The sequence below is a fragment of the Chiloscyllium plagiosum genome, chromosome 32 (assembly GCF_004010195.1).
Source record: "Chiloscyllium plagiosum isolate BGI_BamShark_2017 chromosome 32, ASM401019v2, whole genome shotgun sequence".
NCBI classification, from domain to species: domain Eukaryota; kingdom Metazoa; phylum Chordata; class Chondrichthyes; order Orectolobiformes; family Hemiscylliidae; genus Chiloscyllium; species Chiloscyllium plagiosum.
In genome coordinates, this window is record NC_057741.1 from 32,368,376 (window position 1) to 32,389,085 (window position 20,710).

At 41.9% G+C, this 20,710-nt stretch overlaps 1 protein-coding gene across 4 annotated transcripts in view; it reads left to right on the top strand.

Annotated features, from left to right (window-relative positions):
• Positions 1 to 362: 362 nt before the first annotated feature.
• LOC122539489 (multimerin-1-like) overlaps positions 363 to 20,710 on the top strand; it is a 64,164-nt gene continuing 43,816 nt past the window's right edge. For 2 of the 4 annotated variants that reach the window (XM_043674387.1, XM_043674388.1), the window contains exons 1-2: positions 363 to 740; positions 11,758 to 11,877. In XM_043674387.1, coding sequence (XP_043530322.1) covers positions 430 to 740; positions 11,758 to 11,877 — 431 coding nt within the window. In that variant the 5' untranslated portion in view covers positions 363 to 429. Of the gene's footprint in view, positions 741 to 1,630; positions 1,715 to 11,451; positions 11,579 to 11,757; positions 11,878 to 20,710 lie in introns of those variants that run through there. The other 2 variants (XM_043674389.1, XM_043674390.1) reach the window with 2 other exon arrangements.

Sequence of the window (20,710 nt, forward strand, 5' to 3'; positions counted from 1 at the left end):
GACTTTCAGCTTTGCAACAATAACCTAAATTTGACAAGAATATTCTTTTGTCTCCATTCATTTCCTGAAGGCTATTGCAGCAGGAGGAGTTCAGACAACAAGGGATATCAACATCTTCACCTTTCATCTCTAATATAATGCAAATGAAATTTCTCATTTCCCTCACAAGAATCAATAATGCTTTTTCCCCTCTGTCTGTGGGGGTTACAGAAACAGCATCAAACTTTTTTTTTCCCAAACTTCCTGGGAAGGGCCCTTCTGTTTCCTTATGTCACTTCCAAAATGCAGATGTTGTTTCCTTTCTAACAAGGTATAAAAGCTGGCAAAAAAGCAAGCTCATCCTGTTCTCGCAGACTCTTGTGAGCAGGGGATGCCAGACGGAGGGTGGAATTTGCACAAAGAAGGAGTTATATTTTCAATTCTGCAAGAATGTGGTCACTTGTTATTTTGGGGATAGCCTTTCCTTTTTCAGTAGTTTGCAATGGGGGACTTGTTGCAAAGTCCCCAGTAAGGTCAGCAGTATTTGGAATGATTAAGAATGGAAGCAGTTTTAGCACAACAGAGAAGGAGAAAAATGGGCTTGGAAAGCTGATTGATCAGAGTGCATCTTCCAACAGATCTCCAAGGCAAGTGGATTACCGTGCAGAAAAAGGAGTGTATAAATCCAGCTCCAGGCTGAAACGTCCTTTTTACAGCCAGTCTGGAAGCAGCCATCCAAACTTTGAAACAGCCAGGGGAAAGTAAGTACAACAAAAACTTTGTATAATAAAATGAGGAACTGTGGATACTGGAGGTCTGAAACAAAAACAGAAATTGCTGGTGATGCTCAGCAGGCCTGACAGCACCTGAATGGAGAAAGTTGAGTTAATGATTTGAGTCCAGTAATTCTTCATTAGAACAGTGAAGAAACTTTATATTATAGGGCATGTTGATTTCAGGCTCTCTCTCTATTTCACTATCTGTCTGTATTCAGAAATCTGGAAGCTCTATACCTAATATATTCTCCTGCCTGTGTCTTTCTGCACAGAGAAATCTAAATTAGTAGTCTCTATCTATTTGTACTTAGCAATTCCTATCATTGTTTACATTGCAGGTTGCACTATCTAGACTTTATCTTACATTATCCAAGCAGGAACAAGTATCCAACAAACAAGACCATTACTTTAACTTCCATGATTCAGAGTTTAATTGTCAATGTAAGAGCATATGTAGAGTGAGATGGCTCAGTCACTAATGTGACCATGTATTACAATGCGAAATCGTAAGGAACAGAAAGAAGTGCTTGGTGTGGTACCACTAGTACGAGAACGCCACAATTGGTGTCCCTACTCCCAGAGCAGCAAACGGAAAACTGACAGGGCTCCAACTGCCGATTGTTATCTAAATCCGGATATCCCTCCTTCCCTAAATAAATGACGCACAGATCTGACATTAGAAGGCTTACTACTCTCTGAAAATATGCATCATTGAACTGAAGCACTTCAATAAAAAAAATCATGAACACTGCAACAGTTCAGCAGGAGGGGCCATACTCTATTTCGTTTTATTCATTCATGGAATGTGGGCGTCACCAGTCAGGCCAGCATTCAATGCCCGTCCCTAATTGCTCAAGGGACAGTAAAGAGTCAACCACGTTTCTGCAGTCTGGTGTCACATGAGTCATAGACCAGTTAAGGACAATAGTTTCCTTCCCTAAAGGACATTATTAAATCAGGTGGGTAATTCCGACAATCAACACTGATTTCATGGTTATCTTTAGACTTTTAATTCTAGATTTTTTTTTAATTCAAAATTCCTTCATCTGCCATGGTGGGATTGAAACCCAGGTCCCCAGAACATTACCTGGGTCTCTGGATTAATAGACTGGAGACAACACCACTAAGTCATCACCTTGGAAAGGAAACGTGTTTTTATTATTTTAAAAATATTTGGTTTTCTATTTCCTGCTTTATATCGCATGCACTGACTATGGACAGGCAGTCAGCTTGTTATTGTGGGATGTGGGTGTTGTTGACAATACCAGCACAAGACCAAATCCTCAGATGTCCTTGAAGTGAATGGTTTGCTGGACCATTTCAAAGGCCAGTTAAGAATCAAGCACATTGCTCTGAGTCTGGAGTCACTTACAGTAGCAAAACCGATTAGAACAGCCATGATTCGTGAAAGAGTGACATTTATGGTGACCTGATAGCTTCATGGTCATCATTATGAAGATCAGATTCATACTTAAATTCCCCTGTTATCATGTCAGGATTTAAACCCAGGATTGTTATTACAGGTAACAACTGAAAACAAAAAAATGCTGGATATCACAGGAGTCGGGTAGCATCCATGGAGAGATAGCAAACTAACGTTTCGCTTCCAGATGGCTCTTCATCAGCTCTGAGAAAGAGTCATCTATACTCAAAACTTTAGTTTGCTTTCTCTCCAGTGATGAGGCCTGACTCACTGTGACCTCCAGCATTTTTTTGTTTTCAGTGTAGAACCAGTATCTGCAGTAATTTGCTCCTGCCTCATTACTACAGGCTTCTGGATTACTAATGCAGTGATATAATCACTGGGCTACCATACCCTTGCTCCAAGACCCCTTATGTTGAATGGAGATGTTGTCAGAGAGTGATTCTGGAGGACCCATCCCCAATCTCAGCCTCTTCCAATTGTGCAGGGTATGGCAGAGGAGTGAGGGGAAAATGGACACCAATTCTGAATTGCACACTTTTGATTTCTGAGGTCAGCTGCCCATGTGAAGCAGCAACTTCCTCTGTTTCTGTGTGATTTTGGTGAGATGGGTGACTGAAAGCTAAAGTGTGCAGGCTAGGCTTGGTAGGGGCAGGTTTGTTGGGAAAGCCACAGTACCCTTTTGGAGAGGTGAGGTATCCTCTTGAATATGGTCCTGGCACATCTATGAGAAATGTCAGACACTACTTGAAACAGGCTGGGCTCCCCTTGGGATTGTTAAAAAGCAGACAAGACTGAAAGGTGCGTAACTTCATTGGTACTGTCAGGGATGACAAAGAACTGTCAATGATATGAAAGAACATTCAGAACTCTTTGGAACATTCTAAACTTTCAAGTGATTTCATTTTGCTGAACAAGGCAAGGGATAACACAATCAATGGTGGAATCCTGGAAAATACTAATGATCAGAGGGACCTTGGTGTGTGTATCCAAAGATCCCTGGGGCTAGTCAAGCAGGTAGAAAAGGTGCTTTAGAAGATAAATAGGATACTTGCCTTTAATTAGCTGAGGCATAGATTACAAGAAGGGGGAGGTTATGCTGGAAGTGCAGTAAACATTAGTTAGGCCACAACTGTGATGAGTGCAGTTCTGGTCACCATATTATTGGAGGAATGTGATTGCACTCGAGAGGGTACAGAGGAGATTTCCCATGACGCTGCCTGGCTGGAGGGTCTGGGTTAAGAGGAAAGATTGGATAGGCTGGGGTGGTTTCCTTGGAGCAGCGAAGGTTGAGAGGGGACTTGATAGAGGTATATAAGATTATGAGTGGCAGAGTTAGATGGATGGGAAGCTATATTTTGCATTAGTAGAGGGGTCGATGCTCAGAAGGCGTGGAGATTTAAGTTAAGAGATAAAAGGCTCAAGAAGAGAATTGAGAAGTGTTTTTTAATCCAGAACATGGTGGGATTCGGGAACTGATTGCTGAAAGGGTGGTTGAGTCAGAAACTCTCATAACATTTAAGCAATATTAAGGTATTCACTTACATTACCATAGCCTCCAGGTTTTGAAATTGGAAATAGTATGGTCAGATCTTTATTGACTGAAACAGACACGATGGACCAAATGGCCTCCCTTCTGTGCTGTAAACATCTATGAGTCTGACTGTTAGTTTTTAAAGATTTCGACACCCCTAAACCTCTCTGTTCCTCACAGTTCCAGTCCTCTCACCATCTTGAAAATATCCTGTTCTTTCTTTCTCAGAAAGAAAGGGAAGAAAAGAGGAAGAGAAAAAAAGGAAGGAAAGATAAAATGAAACTGAGAATCTCCAAATTGTCACCTCTGGCATGTCTGTGGTTTTAGTGACTAAACCATTGGTGGTCTTCAGCAGTCTAGATCTTAAACTGTATCCTTCAACTGTTTCATCTCTCTACTTTAGCCTTTACCTTCAAAATAGTCCTTAAAACTTACCTCACAAACCTAATATCTCCTTGAATGGTATTTGTGTCGTGTTGTAAAATTGAATTTAGTAGCACTGTTATTAAGTGCCTTGGAATGTTTTACAACATGGAAGGTTCTATCTCAAAGCAAATTGTTGTTGCTTTTGAACAAAGTTTTACTTTCATATCTCTCTCCTTTCTGTTAGCTCTATCTTTCATGAAGCCACTGATTTGATTACAGTCCAGTATCAGTGAGTGCTGGTACATCTATGGTATCTTCTACAAAGGGCCATTTTTCATGTGTGAGTGGATATCCAAAGTACAGATGGGCTACTTGACCGTGGAAATCAGCACACTGAGCCTGGAATGGGAGTGCAGTTAAAATGGAAGGATTCTGTTTCTTTGCTTGTTATATTGGAGAGAGTGAGAAGTTTACAAGAATGGAGGATGAGAAAATTCAGATTTGAAGGTAGATTCGAGAAGGTGGGACAGTTTTCCCTGTAGAGGAGAAAGCGAAAAAGAGATTTGAATCATTATTTCAAAATCATGAGAGGGCTGGACAGAGTAGACAGGGAGAATCTGTTCTAACTCATAAAAGGATCAAGAACAGATTTGAAGTGTTTGTAAAAGAAGTAAATGCGAAGTGAGGAAAACCTTTTTCAGTGTGTTAGGATTGAGCCTCCACTGCCACCTGATGAAGGAGCGTCGCTCCGAAAGCTAGTGTGCTTTCAATTAAACCTGTTGGACTATAACCTGGTGTTGTATGATTTTTAACTTTTTCACCAAGTGATTGATTCAGGTCTGGAATACACTGTCTAGAAATATGGTGGAGATGTTTAATTGATGCATTCAAGGGGGCTTTAAATAATTATTGATATATAAATAAAGTGCAGAGTTATGGTAAAAAGGGAATAGCATGAAGTCAGTATGCTCATTTGGTGAGCTAGCACAGATGTGATGGGCTAAATGGCCTCCATCTGCAGTGTAACAATTCAGTGATTCCACTGTTTTTAGAGGTTCCTGAAAGTACTTCAATATAAATGAGAACAACATGATGTAGATAGGAGCCCAGTGAAATACTAACCCATAGTAAGGTGAGGAGAGGCACTGGGGAGTGGCTGTCCATTCCACAGTTGCTGAACATTAACGGAGGCAGGAGAAGCAGCACTCCTTTCAGTCTCTGTTCCCTGAACTTCCTGTCCCTTTCTCAGTCTCTCCAGCTGGCCACAGCCTCACTTTGTTGCACTTGGTTCGGCCCTGCATCACCTGACCTTTACCAAACCTGCTCCTTCTGTCCTGTATGCCTGAGGACACACCACACCATGCAGTCTGTTCTCCTGGGTGAATACAAACAATTCTACTGCACTATTTTAAAAAAGCATAGGGTTCTCCCCCATTTCCAATGGTTAATATTCATCTCTCAACTAAGACTGGTAAAATGCATTAGGCTGAATCTTATTTTTTCTGACAAATTGTTTAATTGAGTTTCATTTTGGATTTCTCTCCCCAAAGCCTAGTGAGTTTTCTTATCAAACTCACCTAATTAGCCAGCTACCCTGTTCCTACAGTGCACCTCTCATCTGACTCTTCCTCCATTTGACCACTTGCTGGTCTCAGAACAACTGGCTATCACCAGGACATCTTGAACTGCACTGCATCCCTTTAAAAGGTCGTTCTGCACACAGCCAGCATTGTCAGTCTAGAATTGTCCTGTGTGACTCATGATATTTGCTCTGGACACAGCGAGAAATTGGTGCTCCACTTTCTGGAGAAGGATCTGGAGGTCCCAATGAATGGGGTGGTGCAGAGCAGGGACTGTCTCTACCCCCAGGATCATTACTGGAGGCCATGACACCAGATAATGCCAGCCTGGTCTGTGGTTATCATCAAGTCAGTGCAGTCTCAGCCATCTGGAGGAATGCACAGTAATGTAGGAAGAAGGTTAAGAAAGTTCTCTATTCTAGCAGCATGGCTGTCAACATGCTCTCTCCAATACTTCACACTCACTGTATCTTTGCCTACTAAGGCTCATGCTCTCAATATTCTGGATTAGTGGTGCTGGAAAAGCACAGCAGTTCAGGCAGCATCCGAGGAGCAGTAAAATCGATGTTTCGGGCAAAAGCCCTTCATCAGGAATACAGGAATCCTGCTCCTCAGATGCTGCCTGAACTGCTTTGCCTTTCCAGCACCACTAATCCAGAATCTGGTTTCCAGCATCTACAGTCATTGTTTTTACCTCATGCTCTCACTATTGCCAGTAACACCTTCCATCACTCGCTATCACCACCTTAATTCCCAACAAAACACAGTGTCTGCACTGCCCATTCACTCACTTGGCCCACCTTCCCACCTGCACTGGAAATACCAGCTGTGCCAATCCCTTTCATCTGCCCCTTCATTCCCACCTCTCTCTCAATCTAACAGGAAAACAGTTCACCATAGGGCAAAAAGAGTCAGGATAGATGGCAGTCTGCCTGACATTCAGGTCCTTCCCCCATGGCAAAAATGCTAACTCCATTCATCCGAAACCACTGACTGATTGTGTCCAAAGCCGTGGACTGGTCTTGGAGACTGCCCTTGACATACTGTGCCAAGGACACCCCCGACCGAAAGCTCTCCTCCTTAATTTGACTGAAGACTGCTGACTGCTTCCATCCTTCTCTTCCATGTCAAATGGCAAAGCAAGACAGCTGTATCGTGAGTGTGGTAACTCCAGCTGAGAGGCTAGGTGCAAAAAGGCAAGGTGAGGCAATGCAAGGATGTTGCAAGCATCCCAGTAGGTTCCAAATGATTGAGTGCCAAGAGAATGAGTGAGCAGTCTGGAGATACAGCCTGGTCCAGTCCGTGCACTGGGTGCATGTCCCTGAGCACACAGTTTCCTTACTGCAATATTACAATGAGAGTTGAGACAAAGTGAAGTATTGAAATGCAGAAGTGTGTTGTAAGTAAATCATTTATGTGCCATGAGGGTTGTTAGAGGCTGACACATGTCGGGTGCCAATGTCCATGGATGTGACTGGTGCCCATGGAGCATGTTTTCAGATGTTGACACCAGATGTCCAGCAGGGTGGTCCTTTGGAGCAAACAATGAGCTGAAGTAACCAGATGCCCACTCTGACTTCCACATTGAGAACTGTTAACATTTAGTTTGCTTGTTGCAGCTGTTAGGACAGAAAGCGGAATATTAATGAGGTAGAAATGCAGTTATTAAGCAATAATGTCCCTAAACAGGCAACTCACGGCTGCCTAATAAGAATTGCATCTCAATTTCCAGAAATAATCATTGGTGTTGGTTAGTTAGCTTTGATGGTTAGAGCAGTGCCAATAACTCCAAGGTCGTGGGTTCAATCCCCACACCAACCAATTGTAGTGTTGGGGTTTGCAAGTGACAGGTTTGCGCTTGCAGGGTCTGTGTTTGTTGTTACGCCCCTTGGGGGTTGATCAGTGGTTAGCACTGCTGCCTCATAGTGTCAGGGACCTCGTTCAATTCCCAACTTGGGTGACTGTCTGTGTGGAGTTTGTACATTCTCCTCTTGTCTGTGTGGGTTTCCTTCCACAATCCAAAGATGTGCAGGTCAGGTGAATTGGCCATGCTAAATTGCCCATAGTGTTAGCTGCATTAGTCACAGGGAAGTGGGTCTGGGTGGGTTGGTGTGGACTTGTTGGACTGAATGGCCTGTTTCCATGCTGTAGGGAGTTTAATCTAAACAACTTCGTTAAAAAATGCAATGAGTTATTCACTATGTCAAAAAGGCCTCACTGAACTTCTGTGGTTCTCCCAGATTTCTCAGCACAGCCCACATCATTCAGGTCCTGATAAAATTCAGTCCAAAATCTGGTGGAACTCCCTCTTGATTAATTTACCCCACCTCCATCCCCAACCCTCGCCCTTCCCTTATGAAGTGTTTTTAATGCTATGGAAATTCTGGCATCCCCAGCATTAAGTGATGTATATGACAGTGCTTTCACTTACATTGCACATTCTGGGCATGAGACTGTTGTGCAGTCGGAACTACAACAAGCCCTCATGGTTTACTCCCAGATACACAAAGCTCAGTGAGTGTGAAATGAACCTAACCTGGCCTGTGTTGTACAATGCTACCATCTGCTGGTCCATGAGTGCATGAACGAAACTGAAACTATAGCAGCAAACATAATGGGGTTCTCCAAAGGTGGTCAACTGCAAAATTCAGTTGTGAATGCATTCCAAAAGACAATTCTTATGTTCGTTAGGAACTACTCGGGATTGGAAATATGTTCCTGCTAATTAATTTCCACCCCTCTCCTCTGAAAAGATTGATTTATTACTGAGGGACTGCTCCAGATACACCGTTCAAAGAATGGCCTCGAGTGTGAAAGCAGGCCATTTGGTCCATCAAATCCACACCCACACTCTGAAGAGCAGTCCACCCAAACCCACGCCCAATACTCTGAAATCCTAATCCACCGAGCCTGCACATCCATGGACACTATGAGCAATTTAGCATGGTCAATCCACCTTACGTGCACATCCTTGGACACTATGAGCAATTTAGCATGGTCAATCCACCTTACCTGCACATCTTTGGACTGGGAGGAAACCAGAACATGGGGAAGAAACCCACGCAGACACGGGAAGAATTTGTAAACTCCGTACAGACCCAAGGCTGAAATTGAACTCTGGTCCCCAGTGCTGTGAGGCAGCACTGCTAACCACTGAGCCAGCCCTGACTGTGCTGAAGAGGTTATTGATACCCAAGATTGATGCTATTCTCTGATCAACCACACATGCGCTTTTCTAGAACAAGTCACTGAACAGTGATGAAGTGTGGGAATGCTGGATGATGTCTTTCATTTTCCTTCCAATCCAACAACTCCCTGGATATTGAGGCTAACTGCAGTCTCCCAATGTTAATTCCAGTCAACCGCTCTTGCTGCACATAAAGGCTAAACCCCTCTCACTGTGCAGGATGAGTAACTAGCCATGAGTTGGAAACTTATAAGTTGAATTATGTGGAGGAAGGAAAGGGGAAATTACTGGCTGTAACCTTCTGTGGAAACAAAACTAAAAGCATTTAGGTTTTTGATCCCACTTCACAATGAATGATTGGTGATTAAAACATATAACAAGAGCAATCTTGAGGGGTCATCTAGAGATGGTAGATGTGGAGAAGCAGTTCCTGTCATGGGAGAATCTGAAACTAGAAATCACTGTTTAAAAATCAGAGGTCATCCATTTAAAACAGAAATGAGGCAAATATTTTTCCACATAGTGGGTCATGAGTCTTTGGAATTCTCTTGGTGAAAAACAACAGAAGCAGAAGTCTTTCAATATCTTTAAGATTAAGGTGGATAGATTAAGGTGGGCGGCACGGTGGCCCAGTGGTTAGCACTGCTGCCTCACAGCGCCAGAGACCCGGGTTCAATTCCCGCCTCAGGCGACTGACTGTGTGGAGTTTGCACATCCTCCCCATGTCTGCGTGGGTTTCCTCCGGGTGCTCCGGTTTCCTCCCACAGTCACAAAGATGTGCAGGTTAGGTGAATTGGCCATGCTAAATTGCCCATAGTGTTAGGTAAGGGGTAAATGTAGGGGTATGAGTGGGTGGCGGGTCGGTGTGGACTTGTTGGGCCGAAGCGCCTGTCTCCACACTGTAATCTAATCTAATCAAAGATTGTTGATAAACAAGGGGGTGATTGGCTATCAGCGATTGTCAGGAATGTGCATTTCAAGTCACAATCAGATCAGCCATGGTCTAATTAAACGGCAGAGCAGGGTCAATGAGGGTTCAATGGGCTTAATTGCCACAGTTCTATCCTCTGTTTGATAACTCAACAGGAATTCAATGACCCCCTGCCGAGGCCCTGCATCAGTTTAAGGTACACAATTATGTGTCATGATGGCAAGTGCAATTGAAGCCAGGATAAAGTGAAAAAAAAGAGTTACCTTATTTAAAAAAGTGATAGATGTGCACTCTTGTTCTGGAGAAAATTGGCAGATTGAAGATAAAGTGGGTTTGAAATTGTGTGAGTTAGGTTACAGATCAAATTTCCACTAAAATGAATTTATTTGAACAAGTAAGTATAATCTTCTATGGGCCAATATAATTGGTCAAGGTCAACAAACACCATTGACTCTTTCTAGCTTACATTTTATTGAAGAAAAAATCTCTTCAGCAAGTGACAACGTAGTCTTTTGTGATATTTTTCTTCAAATTGGAGCCAAAGACAAGGAGGAGTCCATTCAGCCCCTCAGGGCTATTCTCATATTCTGTTAGATCAAGGCCCTGCTCTGTACCTGCATTTTATTTGTTTGCCAACTCTCCATATCTCTTAATATCCCTATCAAAGAGAAACTGATCAATCTCAGTCTTCAAAGCTCCAATTGTCCTTCGGTATCTACAGTCTTTTCTGAGGAAGTGTTCTGAACCTTCATTACCTTTTGCGTGGAAGAATGCTTGGTATGTCACCTTTTAAATGTGCAGGTTTTCATTTTAATATTGTGACCTCCCTCCAGTTCTGGATTTCCACAGCAGACCAAATTGTTTCTCTTTTCAGTGTAATTTACAGTAGAGGAGGAAGCCATTCAGCCCACTATTCAATCCTAGCAAATACCTACACATTTAGTTAAAAGTAATAGGCAAACTATATTTGTTAGGACACAGGGTAGATAATTTGGAATGTCCTTTTCACAAAGAGAACAATCCCAACAAAATGAAACAGACCATTTTAGAAACTTAAATGTCCTACAAATCTAAGGGTTAAATCATTTGAACATTGTTGGAAAGACAGACATGTTGTTGAAACTTTTTGACTTGCACTCATCAGGACAAATGCAAGAATGTCAAATTTTAAACAAAAATTTATGCTACGGGAGAATAGCATGCTTTATCCATGGTAGTATTTTGGCCAATTCGGAAATAATGGATCTCCAAGATCCTAGGGAATTCAAAAGTAATTCAAAAATGGTGCAAGGTCTGGACATATTTCTTTTGTTTGCCCTGGGTCTCAATGGATATTACTTCAAACATTTGTAAATGAGTCTCATTAGGAGCTCAATTAATTAAATTAATTTGTAAAGCAATTAACACACTCAAGATTATTCAGCGAGTGATTCCCAATCACATCTAACAAAAAAACCAGAAGGAAGGAAAGTTTCAAAAGCTTTCTGCCTTTATTGAATTATCCAGGAGCTTAGGGAGCCTTTATTTCCTTGGTGCCCTTTCCATAGCAAATTCCTTGCCAATCAGACTTGATTTGTCAAACAATCAGCACTCTTTTCTCCTGTTGTATAAATTGTCATGATTGCTTGACATTTGGCATCATTGCATTTGTTCTGATGACTGCAAAGTAAAGAGCTTTAACAATATTTACCATATTTCAGTAATATTCAGCACACACAACTCACAATACAACTCTTATTGCTTGTGAGTTTCTGCTGAAGCATTCCTTCAAAACTATAGTGAATTTAATAGATTGGATCCAGGTGGGCACACTTCTCTCCAACTAATTCACTCCTTGTAATTTTCAGTGGAGTTTCATTAGCACTTCACATATTCTTCTGCTGGTCTTGCACGTTGTGTATAATATTAAGTGAGCGGGAGATTCAAAGAATAAATGAGCCCTTTACCAACTATATCTAATGCTTCCTGTTTTGTTTCCAAGGAACTGGTGTGCTTACGTTCATACGAGACTCTCGCCTACCGTGACAATAGAGAATGAACAGACATTTGTGATGCAGCAAACAAACCCATGTCCATTGAAATTGGGATACTGCCAGCCAAGGTATGTCTCACTCCTGGTCAATATTGCTGGACATTGCAACGTTACCTATTATAGAAACTGTTTACCTATGAAAGGGCACTACAGACATGTGGAAACAGTTTAAGGAGCAGTTGTTGCAAGTGAAGCTTGACAGGCAAGAAGGGGTAAGATTAAGGAGCCTTGGATGACGAGAACAGAGGAGCTTCTTATCAAAAGGAAGAAGGCAGCTTATGTAAGGTAGAGGAAGCAAGGATCTAGCACAGCTTTAGAGGATTACAGGCTTACTAGATAGGAGCTCAAACGTTATCTGAGGAGAGCCAGGCGGGGGGCACAAAAAAGGCTTGGCAGGAAGGATTAGGGAGAACCCAAAAGCATTTTACTCATATGTGAGGAATAAGAGAATGATCAGGGAGAAGGTAAGGCTTGTTAGGGATAGCATAGGGAACTTGTGCGTGAAGTCTGAGCAGATAGGGGAAGACCTAAATGAGTTTTTGCTTCAGTATTCACAAAGGAAAGGGGGCTTTTTTTGAATGAGAACTTTGAGGAGCTGGGAAACAGGCTTGAACAGATCGAGATTGAGAAAGTTGATGTGCTGGAAAGCTTGGCAATCATTAAGATTGATAAGTCCCTAGGGCCAGACCAGATTTATCCAAGGTTGCCTCAGGAAATGAGAAAGGAGGTTGCTAAACCCCTGGCAAACATCTTTACTTCCTCACTCTCCACAGGAGTCATACCAGAGGATTGGAGGGAGGCATATGTTGTTCCTCTTTTCAAGAAGGGTAATAGGGAAATCCCTGGAAATTACAGACCAGTCAGACTTACATCTGTGGTCAGCAAGGTTTTGGAAAGAATTCTGAGGGGTAGGATTTATAACTATTTGGAAAAACATAGCGTGATTAAAAGCAGTTAGTTTGGCTTTGTGAGGGACAGGTCATGCCTGACAAATCTTATTGAGTTCTTTGAGAAGGTGACGAAAGAGGTTGACGAAGGTCGAGCATCGGATGTGGTGTATATAGACTTCAGCAAGGCATTTGATAAGGTTCCCCATAGTAGGCTCATTCATAAACTCAGGAGGTGTGGGATACAGGGAGATTTGGCTCTCTGGATTCAGAATTAGTTGGCTGACAGACGGCAGAAAATGGTTGTAGATGGAAAGTATTCTGCCTGGAGACCAGTGGTGAGTGGTGTCCCACAGGGCTCTGTTTTTGGGCCTCTGCTTTTTATAGTTTTTATAAATGACTTGGATGAGGAGGTTGAGGGGTGGGTTGTAAATTTGCCGATGATACAAAGGTTGGAGGTGCCGTTGATATTATCGAGGGCAGTTGCAGATTACAGTGTGACATAGACAGGATGCAGAGCTGGGCTGAGAAATGGCAGGTGGAGTTCAACTTGGACAAATGTGAAGAGATGCATTTTGGAAGGTCGAACTCGAATGCTGAATATAGGATTAAAGACAGGATTCTTGGCAGTGTGGAGGAACAGAGGGAGGGATCTTGGTGTTCAAGTGCTTAGTTCCCTCAAAGTTGCTACCCAAGTGGATGGGGTTGTTAATAAAGCATATGGTGTTTTGGCTTTCATTAACAGGGGGGATCAGGTTTAAGAGCTGCGAGGTTTTGCTGCAGCTCTACAAAACCCTGGTGAGACCAAACTTGGAATATTGTGTCCAATTCTGGTCGCCTTATTATAAGAAAGATATGGAGGCATTGTAGAGGGCGCAAAGAAGGTTTACCAGGATGCTACCTCGACTGGAGGGCTTGTCTTACAAAATGAGGTTGACTAAGCTCAGACTTTTCTTTCTGAAGAGAAGGAGGAACATAGGTGGCCTGATCGACGTGTACAAGATAATGAGATGTATGGACAGAGTCGATAGTGAGAGACTTTTCCCCAGGGCAGGATTGACTGCCACAAGGGGTCATAGTTTTAAGGTGTTAGGAGGAAGGTATAGTGGAGACGTGAGAGTTAGGTTCTTTACGCAGAGAGTTGTGAATGCATGGAATGCGTTGCCAGCGGTGGTGGTGGAAGTAGAGTCATTGGGATATTTAAGCGATTGCTGGATATGCACATGGATAGCAGTGAATTGAGAGGTGCGTAGGTTAGGTTATTTAATTTTAGATTAGGATTAATCCTCAGCACAACGTCGTGGGCCAAAGGGCCTATTCTGTGCTGTACTTTTCTATGTTCTATGTTCTATGAAGTAACAATTCAAGTCTAATTGTGACCAAGTGCATGCCAGAAGACATGTGTCATGGATGTAAATCTGATTTAAGGGTGCTCTAATTGAGTTATTTAAGGGTATTAAAGGATTTGGCAGGGTAAACAGTCATAAATTATTCCCTTTGGTAGATGACACCAAAACAAAGGGCATAACCTTAAAAATTAGTGTTAGACGTTCAGGTGCCAGAAGTACGTACTACACAAGATAGTGAAAATCTCAAGTTGTCTCTCCCAAATGTTCATTGAGTTTGGGTGTCAACTGAGCCAGAGGTACATAGGAGCAATCGGAGGCCTTTAAGCCATTCTGCTATTCGATAAGATTATGGCTGCCCCAATTATGTTCTCAAATCCATTTGTCTTTCTGCTCCCCCTTCCCGTTGACACCCTTGTCTAGCAGGCTTCAAAACTAAGATTAATAGATGTATTGCTTGATAAGGATGATAAGGTTACAGAACCAAAGTAGCTAACTGTAGTTTAGAAGTTGGTCAGCCGTGATCGAACAGAACAGCAAACAGGCTTTGTTGTGTGTAAGGATTATTACCTGACTAAGGGGAATAAGCACGCCATATTGCAATAATGGGAGCTCGGTCAGAATAAAGAAGCAGAGGAAACAGATTTAAGTCTAATATCACACACACACACACACACACCTCTTCTTTACCGAACACTATACTGGTCAATTGCTGAACACTCACATTTCCAACTAAGGCATTGTCACCATTTTCAGATCTTACATTCCAATGAGTGAGCAGTGGTCTCAGTTGATTCAATCAAAAGCAGCAGTGTCTTTCATCTAACCTCAGTCAATCAGCTGTGACAAAACGAAAAGACCTTACACAAGTGACATCTGTTGTGGACTAGGCCAGACCAACTCAAAATGTTCTTAAGCAGGCAGCCCAGACCGTAACTTTGCAATTTGTTTTGGTAAGTGTACAGTGAAAATTACCCGGAGTAAGTTAGTTAGGTTGACTGCCAGATTTTAAAAAACGACAAAAATTTATTCACAAAATAACAGAATAAAACACAAAGAACAGAATATAGAATACCCACAGAACTCAGACTATCCCAAACTAGACTTAATTATGCTGTTCTGAATATGTACAGCAGTCCCAATATACAAACCCTTAAACACAGAGCAAAAAATGAAATGAGGACTGACAGATCGAAGTTAGAAGGGCAGTAGGAGAGAGAGTCTAGCAGCCTGTTTCCACATAGCCCACAGCTAAACTGACTCAATCAAGACTTCAGCTCTTAGAACTGACCACTCTCGTTTCATTATACAGGTCATTTCTAAAGCATAAACTTTGGTCTAAAGTCTCATCTGTCTACATATAAACAAAAAGGTCTCCCCAATACCCTTCATTTCTGTACCAAACCAGTCATTTTGGAGCCTGGAGTGTTTTACAACCCCTCTGAAAAAAACCAAGGACACAGTATCCTTGAGAAAAGGAACAGCTTTTCAAAAAAAGGATCAGCTTTGTGACGCATCCAAAATCGGCGCAAGAACTTGAGACATCAGGATTCATGGGCCCTGGTGTTTCTCCTGGTTCAGTTCCATCTCAGCAGACACCAAAGATCCCCAGGCCTATCTTTGGGCTCTGCTGTATTCTCCCTGCCCCAGATCCTGATTCCACACCATGCTACCTGTTACTCACTGTGAACGCTCTGATTCACTGTGCTACTTAGCCTTCGCAGCAGTAAAACAGTCCGAGTTTACTTTTTGCTTTGAACAAAGTAACCCTGTGAACACTATGCACAAGTAAGTGAATCATAGAACATAGAACAGTACAGCATTGTACAGGCCCTTCAGTCCTTGATGTTGTGCTGATCTTTTATCCTACTCTAAGATCAGACTAACCTACTTACCCTTCATTGTACTATCTTCCATGTGCCTATCCAAGAGTCACTTAAATGTCCCTAATGTATCTAACTCAATGACCACCGCTGCCAGAATATCTTCCCCAATGGAATCATTGAGGAAGATGGGTCAAATGTAATTATCAATCTACTTGATACAATGGAATCAAATCACATGTTTATTCTCCTGAGTTAGAATTTTAAAAATTCTACAAGGTGGTACTCTCATGATTTTGTGGAACCATTTCTTGTGTCTTCTGTGATTTTAATCTAACTATAAATTGATATTATTTTTCTAAAGTCACCGTTTGCTGAATTTTTATTGCTTTAAGTTCTTAGATTGTGATAACCAAGGAGGCGGTGGATATCTGTTTCAGGGTTCCACTGATCCTGTTTTTTCATTGGATGGTATACAACCCCAAACCCAACCCCAACCCCATACCCAGAGATCATTCTTCCTCTGTATGGTGTTCCTTTACCTCTGTTCATTGAGTTCCTCACTGCTGCAACTACCTTCTTGTTCATAACCTCTGTGCCCTGATCAGTACCAAGCATACAGTCCTGCAGTGATACCTTCTGTAGAGTTAGTTTTTGCTGGCAGCTTATATAAAACTGTACCAGGGCTGGATAATCCTTCACCTTAATGTATCAAATAGGTGGTATGTTAGATAGCCAAATTCATAACTACACATTGAACATAGAACAATACAGCGCAAAACAGGCCCTTTAGCCCTCAATGTTGCGCTGACCTGTGAACTAATCTAAGCCCATCCCCCTACAATATCCTTTCATCATTCATGTGTTTATCCAAGGATTGTTTAAATCTCACTAATGTGGCTGATTTAACTACATTGGCAGACAGGGCATTCCACGCCCTTACTAGTCCCTGAGTAAAGAACCTTCCTCTAACATTTGTCTTAAATCTATCACCCCTCAATTTGTAGCTATGCCCCCTTGTAAAAGCTGACATCATCATCCGAGGAAAAAGTCTTTCACTGTCTACCCTATCTAATCCTCTGATTATCATGTATGTCTCTATCAAATCCCCTCTTAGCCTTCTTCTTTCCACTGAGAACAGACCCAAGTCTCTCAGCCTTTCCTCATAAGACCTTCCCTCCAGACCAGGCAACATCATGGTAAATCTCCCTTTTTCCAATGCTTCCACATGTAATGGGGTGACCAGAACTTGGAATATGTTCATAATATTCCAAGTGCAGCCACACCAGAGTTTTGTATAGTTGCAGCATGACATAACAGCTCCAGAACTCAATCCCTCTACCAATAAAACCTAACACATCGTATGCCTTCTTAACAGCACTTTCTACAGCAACTTTCAGGGATTTATGTACATGGAATCCAAGATCCCTCTGCACATTCACACTACCAAGAATCTTTCCATTGACCCAATATTCTGCCTTCCTATTATTCTTCCCAAAGTGAATCACCTCACGTTTATCTGCATTGAACTCCATTTGCCACATCAAAGCCGAAATTTGCAGTTTATCCTGGTCCCCCTGTAACCTGCAATGCTCTTCTGCACTGTCCACTACTCCACCGACTTTAGTGGTGTAAGACTTAATGATTCAAGATTATTAATTCCAGTGATAGATAAACTGGATCAACATAATACTGAGCATTTTGATGGAGTAAAAGAAGAGATATTGTGTTGTCTGGCAGAAGGGATAGATTTTAAGGTGTTTTGCAAAAGAATGAAAGGGGAAATATAGGGAACTCTTTGACACTTTGACTTGACACAATCCAAAATGATCGTGGAAACACAGTTAGGTTGGAATGGAAATTGTGCATATACTTGATAAAGGTACTTTTGAAGAGCTATGGGGAATGATGTAGGGAGCGGGTTTAATTGGATAGCTCTTTCAAATAGCCAGAACAATCACAATGGACCAAATGGCCTGGTACTCTCCTATGCATTCCAATAATATTTCCTTTGAAATTTTCTGATTGTCCAACATAAATTTGGTAGCAGACCAGAGTCGCTATTTGTGCAGAGATGTGAACAGATTCCCATTGAGATGTCATGGTAGCCAACAGCAAGACTCCATAAGAAAATTCCTAACTCATCTCCCGCTCTGAATCTCTGGAATCTGCTGAGCAGTACAAATTGTCCACATGATGGAAAGGAGAAAAAGACAAAATCAAGCCAATGCTTGCTTCAGCTTCCCAAGGTGATGCTTGTAGCAAGCGAGGTAGATACAACCATGGGGTAGCTTTGCTACCACGATCCCCTTAAAGTGCAGGGAGCGACAACATGCTTGGTCTATTGTGGTAGAGGAAACCATTAACTGGGCCAACTAGTTGCATACTTGCAACTAGTTAAAAGTTCCTTTGATTTGATAGACATTGTTTCAGAGACTATGTGGAGAACCTGAATGTTAAGTCTCACTCTCTGTAATTCTAAACTGTTCTGCCCACAAGTCTATAATGACATCATCATTGTGTGTGGTGCTTAAAGCATGCCTCAACATTAACACTTTCAAACCTTGACACCCTTACACAAGAGAAATAGGTCATAGAGCTGTCACTAATGGATAACAGGGTGATCCCTAACACTGAGGGTTGTCATGATTTAGAGATGCCGGTGTTAGATTGGGATGAACAAAAAAATCACACAGCACCAAGTTATAATCCAACAGGTTGATTTGGAAGCACTAGCTTTTGGAGTGCTGCTCTTTCATCAAGTGGTTGTGGAGTATAAGATCGTAAGACTCAAAATTTATAGCCTATAAATTCTGTGTCTTGCGATCTTACACTCCACAACCATCTGATGAAGGAGCAGCACTCCGAAAGCTAGTACTTCCAAATAGACCTGTTGGACTATAAATTGGTGTTGTGTGATTTTTAACTGAGGGTTGTGGATTTAAACTTTGTTCAAGATGCTTGAGCAGATAAAATTGTTGGTATTTTAGGTGAGACCGACAGACCACTGTAGGAACCAGCTTTCCAGTGAGAATCCATCTGCTTTCATAGAGATCCACCACACAGGAAAAAGGCCTTTTGACCCATCCAGTCTATGCAAGCCACAAACAACCACTTAACTATTCCAATCCTACTTTCTAGCACTTGGCCCATAGTCTTGTATGCCTTGGCATCGCAAGTATACATCTAAATTCTTCTTAAACGTTTTTACTTTCACCCTTTAAGGTGGAAGCAAATAAGTTCCATGGTCATGCTTCAAAGACATTCAAAGACAGTAAAGATTTTCCCAGAATCCTGTGTCAATAATTATCCCTCAACCAGCCTTACTAAGACATTTTGATCATTAATCTTATCCCTGTTTGTGGGAGCTTGCTGTGCTTCTACTGACTTTTCCTACATTATAACAATGACTACATTTCAAAGATACCTGATCGATTGGAGACCTCCTGTGACACATCCTGAAGTCATGAAAGGAGATATAAAAAATGCAAGCTTTTTTTTCTGTGGATTCAGTTTGTGGTGAACGATTAATGCTGAGTGAGATTGAACTGGCACAGTATGGGGGGAGTGCTTACTGCCCTTGGGACCATGCCTCAATAGGATTTCTCTGTCAGAGGTAGCAAGTGCAAGAGAAATCATTTGGAAACCCTAGCAATGGGCTTACAATTGTTAGCGCTATTCAAAATACAGTACATCATCAGCGACACTGTCATATTAGTCTGACCAAGCTTGTGCTATCTGCTTTTCTACTTGCAATTCAATCAAATCCGTTCACCTTGAAACAATAAAAAACATTGAATCTATTCTCTAAGACGTAAATGAAAATGGTTATGATCAAATCAAGCATTCTTCCAGCAGAAATTAAGTGAAGAGGAAATAATTAAATATCAAGCAGACAGATGCATCATTTACCCTCATCAGAACATCAGACAGATGTTGCTGACACCAGATCTGCTGATTCTTACACTGAATAAAACCTCATATGTTTATGATATAATACCATGGTTTAGTCAGAATTCTGATTAGATTAGATTCCCTACAGTGTGGAAACAGGCCCACACCAAAGAGCAACCCACCCAGACCCATTTACCCCTGACTAATGTACTTAACACCATGGGCAGTTTAGCATGGCCAATTCACCTCACCTGGATTGTGGGAGGAAACTGGAGCACCCAGGGGAAGCACACACAGACACGGGGAGAATGTGCAAACTCCACACAGAGAGTTGCCAGAGGCTGGAATCAAACCTGGGACCCTGGTGCTGTGAGGCACCAGTGCTAACCACTGAGCCACTGTGCTTATTAGTGCAGTCATTTCTTTGAACTATTGAAACACTTTATATTTTAATCACTTTATACTTAATCAGTGCATTTTATATAGCTGCACTATGTTCAAAGCTTTTGCACAATATCGCAAACTCCAACTACAGCCCATAATTCTTCCTTGAGTGTGCCTTTCAGTTTTCCCTCTCATCCTTTTGGATGTTTACAAGCATTTCTGTACCTAAGAAAATGATACATGGATGGGGCATTTACACTGAGTATCCTGTAGAATCATGTTAAAATCATGAGAACTGTGGATATTTGAACACAGGGAATACATGTCAGTGAAGAGAAAGCAATGGTCTAGCACCTAGCATTGTTTCATTCATTCACAGATTGTGGTAAACCTGGGTCAGCCAGGATTAATTGCCCATTCTTAAGTGATTCAGAAGAGACACTGGTGAGATGCCTTCATGAACTGCTGCAGGTCACATTGTCTAGATACACAGACAGCACTGTTGTGGAAGGCATTCCAGGATTTTGGCCCCTGGTCAGCACTGGAATGATGATGTAGAACTTGTGCT